Genomic DNA, 19,274 nt, shown 5'->3' on the forward strand with positions numbered 1-19,274 from the left:
TGAAACGAAAATTAAAACTTAACGCTATATTTTTATCAACTCTTAAATAAATTACCTTCCTAACTTAAGAGTAGGTATATTTAATTTTCTTCAATAAATATCCGAATCTGCATTTAGTTTTTTATGGCTCAAGTCTTCCAGCTGTATTTGATTTGAAACTGAAACAAAATAAGGACGCATTTTACATAAAGTACCTTAAGTAGGGTTCAAGTAATATTTTAAGATCTAGATTAGTATTAATCGAATCAAAATGTTGTCCAGATTTGAAATTCATCTAAAATAAAAAAATCTTATGGATTTCCTATAAAAGTACGCTCATTTATCTGTCCGTTTATCACTGTTTTGACTACGGAACATAGTGACATATCGCTGCCCAATCCGTCGTTTTTTGCCAGAAGTCCGGCCACTAGCTTTAAATTCAATTATGTTACAGGTGAACTTGGTCCTAAAGATTGTTTATTATTGTTCGACAAGGTCGCTTCTTACCATTGTGATAACCTACGATCTTTCTTTTCCGAACCTCGTCCCACTCCTGCCGCTCGCTGCTTGCGAAGACTGTGTATATCACGTTACAAACCACGCAGAAACTTGCGAGCGATAGGAATGCTATCTTCCATCTTTTAAGGTCTGCCTGTGGAGAATCAAAATGTTTTAGACTTAACTAGGGAAATAAATATTATATTGTGTACTTGCTAAAAGATGTTTTACTGACTGACGATAAGTTTGCAGTGGTTATAAGAAACTAAAGAAGTATCCCATATTGTCAAAGAATAATTGTACGATAAAAAATTGAGGCTTTATGTTGACATATAAGGTCAAATTTTTAAGTAGATGGTTACAAAAGGAAAAGTCGGTGTTTTATTACAATGGAAATATTGTACTGCAGCCTCGAGGCATCAAATATATTTGCCTGGAATATATTACACACCTCGAAACAAGAATGTTCTAGAGTTCAAATAAAAAGCAAAAAAGCTCAATCAAATTGCATGATATTATGGATGTTTGCATGTGGTATGTGCAAGTGCGTATTTATAGTTTAAAGCATTTAAAAGATTTTAATAGGTCCTTGGACGTAGACGTAGTACCACTAGCCAAAGAGTAAAATGAAACAAATCTAATGCTTGTTGAGACCTTATACCCAGTCAATAAAGCATTATAGATGGAAAACTGTAGAACACAATTTCTGACTTCAGGACTTTATTTAGACTAGTTAGGAGGTGAACATAGCAAAAGTCCCCGTCCTTAGCCCTTGAGCCGGCGGGGAGAGGGGGGTTTAAAGGTGCCACTTTTCGGTTTTTCGCTTAATCCTCGGAAACTATGCGTTCTAGTGACATGACTACTATGAACCAAAAAAAGCATATTCAATTTGCAACAGGTGAGATAGTCAACTTTTTTGATAAATTGTATAGTTTTCGCGGCATCTGCTCTAGAAGGTCTGTAATATTGGAAATTTTATTTTTGTCTTACATGTTCCCATCAGGAGAAAATCGACTAANACAAGATATAGAAAAACTTGACGGTCTCGCCTGTAGCAAATTGAATAAGCTTTTTTTGGTTCATAGTAGTCATGTCACTAGGACGCATAGTTTCCGAGGATTAAGCGAAAAACCGAAAAGTGGTACCTTTAAACCCCCCTCTCCCTGGCGGCTCAAGGGCTAAGGGCGGGGACTTTTGCTATTTTCACCACCTAACTAGGCTAAATAAAGTCCCGAGGTCAGAAATTGTGTTCCACGGATTTCTCTCTACACCGTCGTTAAGGCATTCATTGACTGGACTATTAAGCGCATCAAAATAAGGTAGTTTACCTCATTATCACCAAGAATGAGCCCAGTAGCCAGCGGGGTCACAGCTCCAGCTATGCTAGCAATCCCACTCGACATTACAAACAGGGTCCCAGAAAAATTTTCAGACATGTCAGTAAGAGTTTTCTGCAAAAAAAGTAAGTTCAGTAAACACGTATTCTTAAAAAGTATGGAATAAGTCAAGTACAGTCGCGGAATGAAAAGGTTCGTCACCTTAGTGTCGGTTTTCGCTTGCACTAGGTACTGTAAGAGTCAAACCTGCCAACATACCAGTGCAAGAAACAGTGCTGCTAACATTTAAATAAATGTGACGTTTGCTAACGAAGAAGGTTTTGCTTATTTTTCTGTCCCATCAGTGCAATGTTACAAAATGTATTTTTTTTATTTAATAGAAATAATAATGGCAGGTTGAACCAACAAGAAGGTTTTAGTTTATCAATCATAAAAATCTTCTTGACAAGATAAATGTCAAACAACTTTAATCTGAATAATTTTGAACTTTACTGACTAACAGTTAAAGATTATTTTGTCTAACTCGAGATTATTCTGTAACATATTTTCAAAAGGTAATATGTGCTCGCGATTGGTTGAAGGAATCAATTTGAAAACTGACGAACCTTTTCATTCCGCGACTGTACATACATACTGTAAAATAAAATCTAAATAATAACTTAAAAGTGACTGACTGCCTGACATAGCGATCTATCAACGCACAGCCCAAACCACTGGACGGATTGGGCTGAAATTTGGCATCCAGGTAGATGTTATGACGTAGGCATCCGCTAAGAAAGGATTTTACGAAACTCGGGTGGAGCTAAGGGGGCAAAACGGGATCCACGCGTACGAAGTCGCGGGCGGCCGCTAGTATTATTAAATTTTTGTAAATTGTTAACAATTACTCAATTTCTGAAACCCAATACAACTTTGAGTAAACTTTGACCCATTCAATTAATCAAGCAACTTCGTAATCACGTTTCGGTGACGGCTGCATTATAAATGGTTCTTTTCAGCTTTCTCCATCTACGAAACAATAAATTCCCCTCCAAATTCAATCCAACACCATAATCCCCTCTGATTGACCTGTATTTATTAAAAGATATACGAAATCCTTTGGCGCGCCCAATTAATTTTTAATCAACAAAGACTTAACCTTTTGTAGAGCTTTTCAGTAGGACCAGTATATTTTAGCATTGTGTAGCATACACACTGAAAACTGAAAAGAATTACTGCAGCTTCGGATCTCTCCAGAGTTCATAATTTATCATGTTCATAATTCTGAGATAAGACCATATTTTTCAGTCTTAAACAGTGATACACAATGTTGTTTATATCTACCCTGAGATCTATTGCGAGCGAAATTAGGGATAATATGGAGGAGCACAAAACAACCTCCGCCTTTTTTAGGGCAATTTAGGTCGGAATCTACTACAAAAATACACCTAGGATAGATTCTGTTTTAATATTTAACCGCCTCTGTAGTCTAGTGGTAAGACCACCTGCTTCAGACGCAGAGGTCCCGGGTTGGATTCCCAGAGGGGGGCAGATTTTTCTGTTCGGTTTGGTTGGTGGTAGGGCTTGTTCTAAGTCCGCCTGGCTAGCTACCACCATCTTACCTAAGTCTGTCGCCATAACAACAATGTTGTGTTCAGTTAGAGGCAGTCGGCAGTTAGAGGTAAGATAGCCAGTTCCTACGTGGTTGAGGATTCCGGGTGAAGCTCGCTTCCATCTTCGGCCTGATCGTCACTTACCATCAGGTGAGATACAGGCCAAGAGCTTCCTCGTTGTGGATAAAAAAAAAATTAAATGAATTCGAACAAAGGTGATGGTTAGTAAGATGACAAGGTGAGTAAATCTACTGTACTTAGCTAACTTGTACACTTACCAGGAACCCGGAGAGCTGTAGGCCGGCTAATCCTAACGTCGCAGTTAATACTATAATCACGAAATTACTCCAATCGGGCACCAAATTGGGCAGAATGGTTAAGCCGATGGCCATCCCGAACGCACCTGGGGAGAGACTGACCGTCAAAAGTGTTTTTCAACGTGAAATAGGTGCTTATTCGCAACTCAAAGCTAGATTTTATGAGCTAGCACAGGGATATAAATAGCAATGCCTCATGCAAAAACAAAATTGTACATTTCGGTCTGTAACAGAATGTATTTCTCTTTTAGATATACCTACAAATAGATAATAAAAGCATTAAAATTATGAAAACTCATAAAACTAATTTATTTCTGCAAATAGGCTTTAAAAAGCAGTTTTACTTTTTTTCTAAAACGCAGAAAGCTTGGAAAACGTAACAATCAGGATAGCTTTTTCAATTACTATTTATATTTAGTTTACAGCCTTTCTACAATGGTAGACAAAAAATACATACCCATAGCATTAATCAACTTCCTGAAATAGCTAAGGTTAGCAATAACAGCCACATAACCAAGCCTGCTTAGCCAGTCGAAGGTGGGCGACGTGGTCACATACATCGCCCACATCGTCACGAATGGTAGCACGGTATATATTGCACACTGTGAACAAACATCAATGCTTTAAAATGTATTTAGTATCATTTTACAGAAGAAAACTATACAAATTACATTTTATTGAATACGAGGGCTGCACTAAAAGTATCGGGAATGGAATATTTCCACTGTTCCAGTCATATTAAAATCNTAAGCCCTAATGATTTCTATACTTTCCCTAAAATAAAGAATAAATTGCGTGGTCAGAGATTTTCATCACTTGAAGAAGCTGTGGAAGCCTACAAAACGGCCATGTTGGAGACCCAAACTTCCGAATGCAATGGTTGCTTCAATGATTGGTTTCGTGTATGGAAAAATGTGTCAAATTTCGCGGAGAATACTTTAAAAAGCAATAAATACATTTTTAAATAGTAATGTTGTTTCACTTCCTTGATTCCCGAAATTTTCAGTGCCGCCCTCGTAGGTAAACCACTCTTTGTTTGCAATGCTAGTCGCGGTCAATCTAGTAAGCAATTATGCACAATATTCACATGTTACAATTTAGCTCTGCATACTTTTATGGTCAGAAATTGAAACGAAATTTTGAACATATAATTTAAAAAATGTAATTAGAAAATGCACAATTTAATTTATGGTCCAAGCAAAGAATTTTCAGATCCTGAAAATTCTGAAAGGGAAAAAGGTTGTTTCAGTACTAACAGTAATGAAACAAACTTTAGTTACTAAATGAGTTCGTATACCGACGAGCAAGAGGAGATGAAATGATAAAATCATACATACATACACTCGAAAAACATTACCCTCCTTCTGGCGCAGTCGGGTAAAAATCTTGGATTGTCACTTACATCTTTCAATGAAGCATTTAGCACTTTCAAGAATGCAGGCACCGCGACCAAGTAGAAAACAAAGATGGCGCTACAAGCTGCGTGCGCGCAGGCCACCGCCCAGAACTCCCGCGTCTTCAGCACCCGGCGCCACGGCACCGGGAGGTTTTTCTGTAACAGAAACATGTCACTCATCATGACTAAATTTGAGGGTGTACCTGAGTTTATGCGATCAAGAACGTTTTTTTATAAATGTTTGTTTACTTCAGCAAACAACTGTCAAATTTATATTCCTTATTAACCGACTTAAAAAAACGAGGAGGTTATAATATGTTCGGCTGTATGTATGTTTTTACATAGTAAGTACCTGGCCCCGTTTCTGGGCTCTTGTCTACATTATACAAGTATCTTAATTGCCTTACCTACTATCACTTTGGGACAACGATTCTTTCTTTTGCACCAGGGAGTGAGAAAGTAGGAACGCGAGAAAAGTCCTTTATCTTTATAAAGAAAAAGAAAAATTACCCGATTTCCTAAGAAGTATCTAGGCGCCGCTAGCATAAACAAAAATGTTTTATTCACATTATTCCATTCTATAAGTTTTCATCATATTTAAACCAGCATAATAATAATTTTAGATTATAATATTATATCTGTAATTCCTAACTCAAAAATCCTTAAACCATTACCAAACCCTCAAGTTCTGTAAACGTGAAACCTGCTTGTTTCTCACGTACATCCAGTCATATGACAATAGCACCCGACACCCGATTACACGTTAATTAACCCGTCAGCCCCTGTTCACAGGAGCATAATTAAGTGCTAAATCAATTTCAGCGTACCCTTTCAATTACAGATAATTACATTATTTAGCAAATAATTTTGTTGCTTAGAATTACTAGGTACTCGTTTTTATTCATGACAAGGAACTTAGCTTAAATACGTAACATGACCACACTGAAGCATGGTTAAAACTCAAAAAAATACCATCTTATTTGTATATTAGGAACTGATGACAGCATATTAATCGAAACACTGGCATCTTATTTCGTTGTTCGTTCATTCGTTTCAGCCAAACGTCCGCTGCTGGACAAAGGCCTCCGTAAGGTTTTCCACAATGAAACGGTCCTGCGCTGCCCGCATCCAGGCTCTTCCTGCGACCTTTACCAGATCGTCGGTCCACCTAGTAGGAGGCCTGCCCACGCTACGTCTTCCAGCCCGTATTTCGTTGTATCAGTTGTTATTTTGCATCAAAAATGTGGTACTAACCTTGCGATAGAAACTCAGCGCCCGTTCCAAGAACTCGACTTCGGCGTCTCCAATGGCCTGGTGGTTCTTCGGAGTACTGGCTGTGAAGAGGCAGCAGACGGCGCCGCAGGAGACAGCAAGCATCCCCAAGGAATACATCACCAACTCCCAGCCTAAACGGGCCTCGGATATAATACCGGAGACTGGGAGGGCGACGATAATGCCCAGCAGTACACCTGAATGGAAGACGATGAGAGATTAGGAGTCACTTTTGTCAATTATCGTGAGTAAAAAGTCCAAATTCTATAGTGATGTACATGTTTACAAGAAAGAGTAGAACAGTACGTAAGAGTTTATAATTTTACGTTCATAGAAACTTCTTCAAGTTTACGAGCTGTCCCCGTAAGTTAGTTTATCAGGGCTATCTTTCGAATTTATCCTTCTGATTCGGCCATTGTGCGTGAAAGCGGTCTCCCATAAAATATACATCTTAACATTTTTCAGTTCTTAAACATGCAAAAGAACAAGAGTCTTATTTAGAATCTTGCAAAGGTTCCCAAATTCCAGAACCCCAAAAATTCAAACCAGCAGGTGGCATTTAATGAATGCAAGTTCACTCAACGATAGCACCAAAACTGTTATTACCTCCATACACGACGCGGCTGCAAGTGTTTTTCTCAGTCGGAGGCAGCCATTTTGAGATCAGCAACTGAGTGGCCGGCGCCAAGCAGGCTTGGGTCATGCCCATCATGAAGAGGGCATTGCACGTTGCTATCCACCCACCCTGGAAATTGATTTTAGAAAATTAATATGACAGAATACTTTTCGAAAGAATTTGAAGACTTTCTTGGAAGAAACAAAATGGAAAAGCTCATTAATTTCTTTTATGAAATTGTCGTATTACCTATTCATAAAGAGATACTGAAATAACTTTCAGGACCGAGTACTTAACTATAATAGTTACTTACTAATATGAGTATGGTATTGCTAGTATCAAAGAGTTTGAAGGAAAAACATCCTTGGCACTAATGCTTTTTTCATCAAAATCTTATTTATTTTCCAAGAATTAACTATAACGTTTAAAGAGTATATTATTTAGACGACAAAAACAAGGAAATAAATAAGCTAATTGCAATAGTTTTATAAGCTTACCCTATTAATGATAGTCGGTAAAGTAAAACTCAATGCCCCATTGACCAGCAGTATGATGGTCAGAGCGGCTTTTCCATCGATCCTCCTAAGGATGAGGTCTGCAGGCACTAAAGCTAACGCATGGCCAATGAAGAATGAGGATAGGACCGTTCCTTGTATTATCTTGTCCCAGTTGTCATGGATCTGAAAAATATGGTTCATAACCTTATTCAAGTTTTATTAGTTCATCATCATCATCATCATCTCAGCCATAGGACGTCCACTGCTGAACATAGGCCTCCCCCAATGCTTTCCACGTTGATCGATTGGTAGCGGCCTGCGTTCAGCGCTTCCCTGCTACCTTTACGATGTCGTCGGTCCACCTTGTAGGTGGACGTCCCACGCTGCGTTTTCCGGTACGCGGCCTCCATTCCAGTTATGACACAAAAAAATTCATGTCTCTTATTTATTCCAAAACCCTTATTACAATACATACTGGCATACAAAAAAAATAGTAAATAGGTATTATCATTTGACGCAGAGAGGATTTACTTTACTGAAGCCTCTTTTTAAATACATGGAAGTTGATAAAATTGTAAAGTTTTCCTGCCATAAAAAGCCTTAACTTGTATTCATAAATTAATTAAACATTACAATTAATTATCTATGTTGCGGAATTTGTTAATTTGTTTTGATGCTAGCACTGATAGTGCCACGCAACATTGAAATGTAACCCACCTTAATATAAGTGTCATTTTGGCGTGCTTCATCTGTCATGGCGAGGACAGCAATACCGATGCTTCCACGGAAGGTGCCCATTACAAATGCACAGACGAACATGTAAATCATTTGAATGTGACGGACCCCCAATTTGAACTCTGAAAGAATAAAACATCAAAAGGTGAACTCAAAAAGGTGTCATGAGGGGTAAGAGGCCCAATACTAACAAATGATATGAAGAATGGCGCAATACTAACAAAGACATGATGTTGAGTTCATTAAAATTTGTAATAATGAAAATTTTGAAATTTTAATATCTGGTGTACTTACACGAAAAAATTGAATACATCCAGCAATAATTTTTCGGTACTTTGCTTAGTACTTAGTACAACTTTTGACAGACAACAACTCTTTGTCGAGATTTTTATCACATCGACTTCAACCCAACGGAGACAGTCTTTCGGTACAGTGGGTTTAAAGAAGTTTACTTGATTATTTCTTTAATGATATAAATTATACTGCACTTACTGCTTTTAACAACGATTCCATCGTGGGCATCTTCATATTGGTACTTCAGGAATTCCACATCCATGATTATAATGAACTTTTCTATCACAGCCTCTTTGTTGTTCCGCACAAAACTGAGATAAAAACAAACGTTGATAAAAGGTGTATCTTACGCTGATAATAATATAATTATTTGCCAAAGGTACCATAGTAACACAAACTGATGCAGCAGGCTCAGACAAAATCTAGAGCCGTGAAAAAACACAATTAAATTAGGTGATCTAATGATTCACAAACTGAACTAAGAACAGCGGTTGGGGGAACCCCGATGCAAATGTACCTATCATGAGCTCAAGTATAATCTTTAATGACACAAGTCCAGTAGGCCTAAGATGCGCGCCGTGATAACTTTTATCGACGTCAAAATGTATGGGCAAAATCGATAAAATGGCGTGATAACCGCTTATCGCGGCGCGCAGGCCTACAGGGCTATGAACTCACTTATTAGCCAAACGATACAAGAAAAAGTTTTTGTATTCGCCAAAGTACAAGTTCAGCCGAGCTAGTGATATAAATCTTATCGATGATTTTAGACGACAAATGTAAAGGCTTATCGCGTAAAATCGATAAAATGGCGTGATAAACGCTTATTGCGGCGCGCATCCTTGGCCTACCGCTGTATTTTAGAGTACCTACTAAGTAAATAGCTGTCATAGTTAGAACATTACTTTTAATTTATTGTAAATCTCACAATAAGATTTAAACAAAAAAAATTGGATTGTTTTGTTAAAAATTGTTTTTTTTTTCTTCTATGTGTAACTACCTAGATTAATTGGTTAAAATGTGTTCTTTTTTTCTGTCGGCAAGCTTATTTTCTTTGAATGCTGTATTTACCTGTAAAGGCATATCTTTTAGATTCTAGCTTTCTAATAATGTAATGATGCATGTAAATTGAAATGTTGTTGGTAAATCTTCAACAATAAATAAATAAAATGCGTGTTAGCAAATGAAGTGAAAAAATGTCCTACAAGGTAAGCCTTCTCATTCAACTTTCATTGTTTCAGTCTTGCGTATATTTCAGTGCTAACTGAAGGTAATCAGGCTCTTGAAAATAAAACAACGTATGTAAATCAATATTAGAAGAAAGCCATTATGTACTTTATGATATAAGTCTTAGAATTCATTATGTTCTCTACTGGAACTTTACAACCTTACTGCGTTAGTTTTATTTGAATGCTTCATAGTTTCTCACAATACATGCGGTGGAATCTCAACTCTATTCTTAGACTACAGTAAAGTGTCTTTAAGTTGAAGCATTTATTTCAATTCAATGCCAAAAGAAATTTAGATCACTGTACATTGTACATAATAGATAATGCTGTGTACTTAATACGATAAATACAATAAAATAATAAACAATGTCGTTAGATCTAACTTTTTTCAAGCTACTTAATAAACTCAAATAATTTTTAGTTAATTTATGATTTAAATTACCTAATGAGCCCGTCATTTGGTTAACAACATTAACACGTAAGAATTTATCAACATTTTATTAAACAAACAAAAATATTACCAATTTATTACTTGTCGAATTTTTGTTTAAGAACCGATAGTATTTTATTGGGGAAATGAAAACGAAATTATATACAAAATATTTATTTACAATCTATGACTAGTGAGGATTCAGGAATGTAACAAATAACTTATTATTCATTTTTTCGCATCTAGAGGCTTCAACTTCATTTCTTGCTTTTCATCACCTGTCAGTACGGGTTTCATCTCCTCTGTAAAAATAGTTTTGAGAATTATAAAAATATGGAATATTTATCTTATCTACATCATTATCAACATTTCTAGCATGTGCTGGCAGTTTTACTAATATTCTAAAGATGGCGTTAACTACACAGGCCTGCAAAATGAGGGTCATAACTTCCTCTCTGGAATTTGATAGCTGATTCTTAGGTATTTTNAATAAAATTTCCAATTTTACAGACCTTCTAGAGCAGATGCCGCAAAAACTATACAAGATATAGAAAAACTTGAGGGTCTCAAATGTAGCAAATTGAATAAGCTTTTTTTGGTTCATAGTAGTCATGTCACTAGGACGCATAGTTTCCGAGGATTAAGCGAAAAACCGAAAAGTGGTACCTTTAAACCCCCCTCTCCCCGCCGGCTCAAGGGCTAAGGGCGGGGACTTTTGCTATGTTCACCACCTAACTAGGCTAAATAAAGTCCCGAGGTCAGAAATTGTGTTCCACGGATTTCTCTCTACACCGTCGTTAAGGCATTCATTGACTGGACTATAATGCGAATTACATGTACTCATTAGGTATTAATTAACAAATTACTGATTAGCATTAATTTCTATGTCCCCTTACACTAATTAAATGCAATAAAAATGAAGCTAAAGTAATTTAATGACGTTTTATAAATTTTAAAATGTAGGCGCTCAGACATTTTTGAGCAAAATCTTAAATATTCAATATCAAAAATTCCTGACGTGATGGATTTTTTTTATTATTTTTCTCGTAATCAGCACATCAGAAACTATAGAAAACGTTACTCAGATTTCAAAGAGGAAAACCATTGCAGACCTGTGCTATGGATAGAACTAGCCTTTGAGAAGCAAAACAATAAAATCTTAATTAAAGAGTAAAGACACAGAATAATAATAAGTACTGTAAAGATTACATCAGAGCTAGCAGTAATTATTATCCTAACAGTGGACTAAGTTGACAAAGTTTCAGCAATTCAATTTTGAATAGTTATTTAATTTTTAGCGTTAAGAGTCACATCTCAAACTAATTTGAAAATTCTCTCTCTCTCTCTACTGCGACGACTTCCTTGGAAGAGCAGTCGCCCAGCAAGCAGGAGTACGTGGGTTCAATTCCCGCCTTAGGCAGTTCGATTTTTTCAAGTTATTTGTAATTTTCAATTCAATTTTGAATAATACCCAGAACGGGTGAAAATAATAAAGCACCTATTTGTGATAACACTACTCTTTGCTTTAGTCGAGAAAATAAATAAAAAGACCTTCGTACCTGGATCACCATTCTCCTTGTTCAAGAAGTTAGGGTCATCCCACTCCTGGCGCTCGCTGGTGCCGAAGAGAACGTGGATGACGAGCATGGCCACGCTGATGGCTGCCATTATGAGGAACACGATGCGCCACCGGGTCAGGTCGGACTGGAATGGAACAACTTTATAATCCTGACAGATCCTGACAGATCCTGACAGATCCTGACAGATCCTGACAGATCCTGACAGATCCTGACAGATCCTGACAGATCCTGACAGATCCTGACAGATCCTGACAGATCCTGACAGATCCTGACAGATCCTGACAGATCCTGACAGATCCTGACAGGCCCTGACAGGCCCTGACAGATCCTGACAGATCCTGACAGATCCTGACAGATCCTGACAGATCCTGACAGATCCTGACAGATCCTGACAGATCCTGACAGATCCTGACAGATCCTGACAGATCCTGACAGATCCTGACAGATCCTGACTTAATATGACCGTACGATAACGTTAAAAAAGACCTTCATATTAAATGACTCCATATTCTTTGAGCAAAGATTCATCATCATCATTTCAGATACAGAACGTCCTGCTGGGTATAGGAATAAGGCCTCCCTCAACGCTTTCCAGATTGGCTGTCAGTGTGGTTGGAATCGACCTACATTTAGCTCTTTCCCAACCTTTATTATATCATACTAGCGGCCGCCCGCGACTTCGTACGCGTGGATCCTGTTTTACCCCCTTTTCCCGAATTTTCTTTGCTATAAACCTCACGGAGCCCGAGACCTTTCCAACGAATGCAAAACCGTGGAAATCGGTTCGTGCGTTCTGGAGTTATAGCGTCAGGGAGGAAAACCCGACTTATTTTTATATAGTAGATAATAACTCTATCGTGATGGGACATTGAATCATTTATGAGCGCAATAAAATCAATTTCTGTTCGGAACGTTATCTTGGAAGTTTCTTTCCTATTAATTGTTTTGCCTTTTTGCTTCGTTTTGCATCAGATTCGAGTCACCTTGTAATGCATCCGATGCCTGAATAAATAGACTGTTAAAATAGTTTTGCTTTAGGTGAAGATAATGTTTTATTTTGGTACCTACTTGTTGTGCTAACATTTACTAATAATATAGCAGAAACAACATAAGGTTGGCATAAAGATAATGATAAGTAAGAAGATTTGTTAAATTAAATTATTTGTGTCTTGATTTACTTTGGGTGGATATGAATAATTCAGACAGATTTGTTTGTGATTCATAAAATTTTTACTTTCACAAAAAGGAAAAAGACAATACATGCTGTTCCGTGTACCTACCCCCTGTATCCAAATCTTAAATGTGTGATATTTGATACGTACAGGATCGTTATTCAAAATGTATCCAGTAGCGATGGGCATCAGGATGCTCGCAAAATTGGCGAGGAAGTTCAGCAGCGCCACGATCACTCCTGCGTAATTCGGGGATAGGTCCAGTTCGTTTACCTGAAAATTTTAATTGTTTATGGATAATTATCAGCACGTTATGCTCCTGGATGAGAATATTATAAGCCTCCTTCTAGAAGCCAATACCAGAAGTCTAAAGTATTAGAAGTAAGGTAAACTCATAATCTATACAGGGTGGAAACGATAAGTGATCTCACTCGATTATTTCTAAACTATAAAAGATATTGAAAAACTGGTTACTGATCCTGAAAGTGCTTCGTGAGCTCTTTCAAACGGTACCAGTAATAGGTTACAGGATAAACTGGAACTATCCGAAAATTCAATGTTTCCAGCTTCCATACTAAATGTATGGCCAACCACACAATATTAGAAGTGTAATTTGTTTTTTGTTAAATAAATAACTTAAAAAGTCGGTTAAATAAACTCGTAACTTGCATCTTATTTAAAATTATTGGTGAAAAACATTAGTTTTAGGCTTTACTTGCTATAATATTATCAAGAGATGAGTGCCATGACTGTGATAGTACTAAATGTATGGAAGATGGAAACATTAAATTTTTGGATAGATCCAATTTATTCTGCAAGCTATTGTTGATACCGTTGGATAGAGCTCGTGAAGCACTTTTAGGATCAGTAACTAGTTTTGCGATATCTTGTGTAGTTTTTAATATTATGTAACTTTACCAAATGTATGGAAGCTGTAAATATTGAATTTTCGGATAGTTCCAGTTTATTCTGTAACCTATTATTGGTACCGTTTGAAAGAGCTCGTGAAGCACTTTCAGGATCAGTAACCAGTTTTTCGATATCTTGTATAGTTTAGAAATAATCTAGTGAGATCACTTATCGTTTCCACCCTGTATAAATAAAAATGAATTGATGTTCGTTAGTCTGATTATAACTCGAGAACGGCTGGGCCGATTGAGCTGATTTTGGTTTTAAAATGTTTGTCGTAGTCCAGGGTAGGTCTAAACGGTGAGTAAATACGCGCGCGATATTGTTTTTCTGTGACAGACAAAATTCTACGCGGGCGAAGCCGCGGGCGGAAAGCTAGTTTTTAATACAATTCTGAAATATTATCTTTCATTGGCGTAATTACTTACAATCACTCCTGCAGAGGTAAAACCACACATAGTCATGATGCTTATAAGAACCATAATCGCCAGTACTTTACTATCCACGTCCAAATATCCGAGCACTACCAGCCCTGCCGCAGCACCACCAAGAGCTGAATAAAAAGTATCCGTTAATAAAGCAGATAAATGCCAGTAAATCTGTATCTGGCTGATGAAATTTTACCAAAAACAATAGAATTCAAAATTAAAAAAATATATCACTTGCATTTATGAATGATATACCTGGAGCGAGATCAAGCGCGAAGCTCAAGACCGAACGCGATGGAGGACTGTTGTGGACGCCCTCTGCCCTATCTAGGGGATATAGGACCTTAAGTCAAGTAAGTCATTTATGAATGAGAGAAACGTGGACATACTAACCGAGTGACTGAAATACTTTTCTAGCAGCAGTGATACTCAGCAGCCCTTTGTTGATGAGCTTCTCAGAGAGCAGCGACGAGAATATGGTCCCCACCCACATGCCCACGTACGGTAATGCAGATAATAGGGCACTCTGTAGAAAATAAATAATGTAATCTAGTATTATTTTGATCGAAAAACCTTTTTTTTTAACAGAAAAAGAGTCAAACGGGCTAATTTTTAGGTTTAGATATCAATATTATCTTATTTGACAGTAAGCATAAGGTAGGCAATTACGATAGAAGTACCTATTTATTAATTATAATTTCAGAGTGCAATACATAGCAATTAAAGCATGTAAGTAAAAGATCACTTGATAACAAAACTAAAAACAATACAAAAATATTAGGCAATTTAATCAAAATACAACTAACGCCCGTATTCACAAACATTACTATGAGAACACACAGGGTGACACACGAATCAATCACAGAGCTCTATTCAATGCTGTAGTTCGATTTGCTGCTTCACTTGGGCAAGCATCGTTTGTTAATACGGGCGTAATTAATAAACAACTCACGTTCTTCAGCGAGATCTTGAGTCCCTTCTCCATGAAGGTGGGAGTGTCGACGAAGAACATGCTGAAGCTGGCCACAAAGCCGAAGTGCGGCGCCAGCAGCACCCACATAGGGAGAGAGCGGAGGATGTGCCTCCATGGGGTCGGTGGCTTCTTCTGCAATCATCAAAACGACCCTTTATAATTTACCTGAGATTTTATACTGCTTTCTCTTTCCTTGTCTTTGGAAAATTAGAGAGAGTTGCGACACAGCACCCATGTACGGGTACGGTGCTTGTCTTGTTGGTTGTCCTAAATAAATAAATAAAATAAAAAATAAAATAAAAAGGGAAAATTTAAGTAATTCATTGTCGTGCCAAAGATTTATTAAGACTATTTAACCAGTAAAAGTACGAGTATTCTACTCAAAATAGAGTAATAAGTTTGGCATTATACTTCATATAACTTTGGATGTTTTGAAGAACATTATTATTTTAAGAGAGCTGCATTATGATATAATTAAAGGCTAGCTTCAAATATCCTCACTTACATTTTCAGAAACATTTAATAGAGCTTCAATGTACCGCCGTTCTTCTTCACTGATCATGCGATGCTCCCTCGGGGAGTTGGCAGATGACCAGTACCATATAGCAGAGACAATGAAGAGGAAGCCAGCGAAAGCGTAGAAGATCATCTTCCATCCCAGAGCCGTCTCAGCAAGGAGCCCACAAATGGGCATAGCAATAACGGTCCCAAGTTGAATTCCTGCGGAAGACCAAAATAATCAAGTAGGTAAGTACATAATAATAAATAAATAAATAATTTATGTTGACCCTATTTTAATTAAATAATCATCATTTTGTAAAGCGATGTTGATGATATTGTGTCTATGTTTTATCAATCTTGAATAATCAAAATAATATTAATATTAGAAAGGCAGTAGGTATTGCCACAACACTGCTGTGTGCTTACCATGAGTTTACGTTCGGAGTGCTCGCTAGCGAGTACGTCAAAAAAATCTATGAAGATTTTGTTTCTTGAAAGTAGCCGCTAGGGGGCACTGTACAATATGTCATACATTTAATGTCAATTTTTTACGTAGTCGCTAGCGAGCACACCTAACGTAAACTCATGGTAAGCACACAGATACGAAATTCCTAAGATTTGAAATATTGATCTACGAGTATGTAGTTAGAATTCATCAAGACATTATAACAATACCATAAAACTTATAAGTTAAACGTAGATAAATGCCAGTTCATTGTGATAATGCGTCTTGGTTATTTATTTCTACAGTGATAAGATGAAAGCCATTAAATTAAATAAGTACGGAGAACTACTGTTTCAGATATTTTTTATTGTTATCTTATTGATTCAAGTTCCTTTCTGATGTGTCACAAGAAAAAATATTACTTGTATGTTTGTTGCACAGTATTTAAAATGCTGTAAGAGTATAAATATTTAATACAACTTAATTTCTTTATAAAACGTTAAAATATTAATGATCTAAGCGGAATTATATCGTCTTGAAAAACCTAACAAATTTTTCGGCCAAACACTCGTCGTCAACATATACGTTACCTACCTATATTTAGATTACCTATTTTATAAAATCAGTAACGAAGGTATACCTCCCATCACAACACCAGTGTAGCTAGTCCTCTCGTTTTCGGGCAACCACTGGCCCAGCAAGGCCTGCGAGGCTGGGAACAGGCAGGCCTGAGATAGGCCCATGCCCATACGACATGCGCACACTAGCATCCATCCGCCCTAGAAAATATGGCATTTCGATTACCTTAGAGTTAGACCACTAATTGTGCCACACCCACCAAACACATGACACCGAAGTCAGTCGCCATTACAACAATGTTAACAGCATTGTTGTGTTCAGGCAGTTAGAGGTAAGATAGCCTGTTCCTCCGTGGTTGAGGCTTCCGGGTGAATCCCGCTTCCACCTTTGGCATGATCATCACTTACCATCACACACCATAGGTAGAATAATTGCATAGCTTTGGTAATCAATACTGGGATACTTCAATAAATTATGATTCTCCAATAATATTTGAAGCGAAAGTCGAAGTTGAGGGCTTTGTATGTATACATTTATACTGCCTTCGTATCTTCTATGTATGCTGTCTCTTTGTACTGAATTTTTTTACTTAATGTTCCCAGGTGCTTGACAAAGCCAAAACTTTTTAATTGGATATAATTTTCTTACCACAGCTGCAAGAGTTGGAACCAACGTGCATATCGTCATGTTGGCTAGCAAAGCGAACAGAAGAATAGGTTTCCCTCCGAAGTTGTTCGCGAGGATACCAGCTGGAACTTGCATCAGCACGTAGCCCCAGAAGAAGGAGGAGAGGATAACACTCTGTGTCTTTTTATCCCACTCGTAGATCTGTAGGAAAATAGGAAGTTTGTACTTAATTTTAAGGAACCCTCACAATATTATAAATAAATATATGAAATTATCTTTGAATCCTAAAGTCGCTGACGTAGCCTGACGGAGTAACAAGCTGAAGTGGTAATAGGCGCACATAGCATGCAGAACCGACGGAAGATTCTGAAGGGGAGATCACGTACCGGAAAGCGCAGCCACAGGGCAGCGTAGGGCGTCCACCCACAAGATGGGCGTGTACTGCAGGCCACTGCCAATCGGTTTATATGGAAATCATTGATAAAGCCTGGTCCGTGAGCACGTAGAATCCCGTCCAATGACCCCACGCTACCCATCCCTATCACTCGCGCGTAATTATGTTGCTGTCGCGACTGTGCGATGGGCGCCGGCAGTGAGTGTGCGAGCGCGACAGCAACATAATTACGCGCGAGCGATAGGGATGGGTAGCTTGGGGTCATTGGACGGGATTCTACGTGCTTGCGGACCAGGCTTTAGAAGACTGTTTTCAGCAGTGGACGTCCCTGTGGCTGAAATGGTGATGATGATGACATAAAATATAAAGTTTCAGCTGTATCTACCTCGATACCAGTATCATTCCTTCGGCTCTCATCCGACATGGCCAGCACTGCGACCCCCATGCTCGCGCGAGCACCCATGAGCGCTATCACCACCAAGGTCATCGACGCCACCTGAAGGTGTCTGATGCCGAAGCCATATGCTGCAAGTTTAAAAACATTCTAAGAACTGTAGGAGCTTGAGATAGACTATTTAAAAAAACTGATTACCTAAATAATTGTTCACTTGATTGTAATTTCATAATTAATGCGGATCTTAATGCAAGTTTCTCCATTTAGAATTCTTAGGAAGGGCCCTATTACTTTATCCCTATATTGATTTGTAATAATACAAGTATGCGAATGTAAAAAGCTCCTTGGATTAAAAACTTACTTTTATCGTCTTCCATAACTTTTGTGACAAGTTCACATTTTTTAACTTTCTCCGCAGCCATAGTGAACTCAACCCACGTCACGCAATCTGCGAAATGAACTGCTTCAAGCGCACTCTAATTAATTTAATTTAATTAGTCCTTGCATTCAAACAATTAACTTACCAAGTAGCTATGTTCCTTATACTTCAAGACAAAAGACTCAAAATTGAGGGGTAACAAACATCTGTTTGTGTGGGAGTGTTATCAGATGTTTGATCCTTAAACAAATGTTGGTAAACGGCGGTACTATCAAATAGTTATCCAAAGTTAACGTAGTTTTTAACGGCAGTGATAAATTTGCTTTTATTTTTTTTCTCAATGAATTTTATTTTATTAGTTTATGTTTATACTTTGAAATGCAGGTACAGATAGCCAGGCCAATTTAAAAATAAACAGACCATGGTGCATGGTGATGACATAGAGATTGCGTCAGTTAATTTACAAGAGAAAATCAATATTTTAGATTACCCCCTGTTTATTTTTATCTAAAAAGTTTATTTCCATCAATATTGTTGTGTTTTCTATGCTATGTCATAAATCTCTATCACATAATCAGGTTTGAGTATCTATAGATGAACTATAGTTCCAAAATACTGAACTGTCCTATCCATGACATTGACTTTGGGGCGCCACCGTCAATACCGGATCGCTGTTCCGATTTTTGCCATGTTGAAAACCA

The 19,274-nt window shown here is 37.6% G+C and overlaps 2 protein-coding genes across 2 annotated transcripts; both read right to left on the reverse strand.

Annotated features, from left to right (window-relative positions):
* Positions 1-34: 34 nt before the first annotated feature.
* On the reverse strand, positions 35-9,060 carry LOC114362068 (putative inorganic phosphate cotransporter). The gene is made up of 12 exons (XM_028317329.1): positions 8,917-9,060; positions 8,732-8,844; positions 8,222-8,361; positions 7,505-7,687; positions 6,998-7,136; positions 6,374-6,588; positions 5,126-5,275; positions 4,181-4,325; positions 3,685-3,809; positions 1,806-1,928; positions 487-631; positions 35-158 (listed from the first exon to the last, which is right to left on the reverse strand). Exons 2-12 carry the CDS (start codon positions 8,793-8,795, stop codon positions 91-93), a joined length of 1,497 nt encoding a protein of 498 aa, XP_028173130.1. The 5' UTR covers positions 8,796-8,844; positions 8,917-9,060; the 3' UTR covers positions 35-90.
* A 1,325-nt stretch (positions 9,061-10,385) lies between these two features.
* Positions 10,386-18,649, reverse strand: LOC114362091 (putative inorganic phosphate cotransporter). The gene is made up of 11 exons (XM_028317363.1): positions 18,556-18,649; positions 18,186-18,325; positions 17,428-17,607; positions 16,841-16,979; positions 15,760-15,974; positions 15,234-15,386; positions 14,675-14,807; positions 14,282-14,406; positions 13,095-13,217; positions 11,752-11,896; positions 10,386-10,494 (listed from the first exon to the last, which is right to left on the reverse strand). Exons 1-11 carry the CDS (start codon positions 18,614-18,616, stop codon positions 10,421-10,423), a joined length of 1,488 nt encoding a protein of 495 aa, XP_028173164.1. The 5' UTR covers positions 18,617-18,649; the 3' UTR covers positions 10,386-10,420.
* Positions 18,650-19,274: the final 625 nt, after the last annotated feature.

Source organism: Ostrinia furnacalis, unplaced genomic scaffold (assembly GCF_004193835.3).
Source record: "Ostrinia furnacalis isolate ACB-3 unplaced genomic scaffold, ASM419383v2 OfSCF0388, whole genome shotgun sequence".
Lineage (NCBI taxonomy): Eukaryota > Metazoa > Arthropoda > Insecta > Lepidoptera > Crambidae > Ostrinia > Ostrinia furnacalis.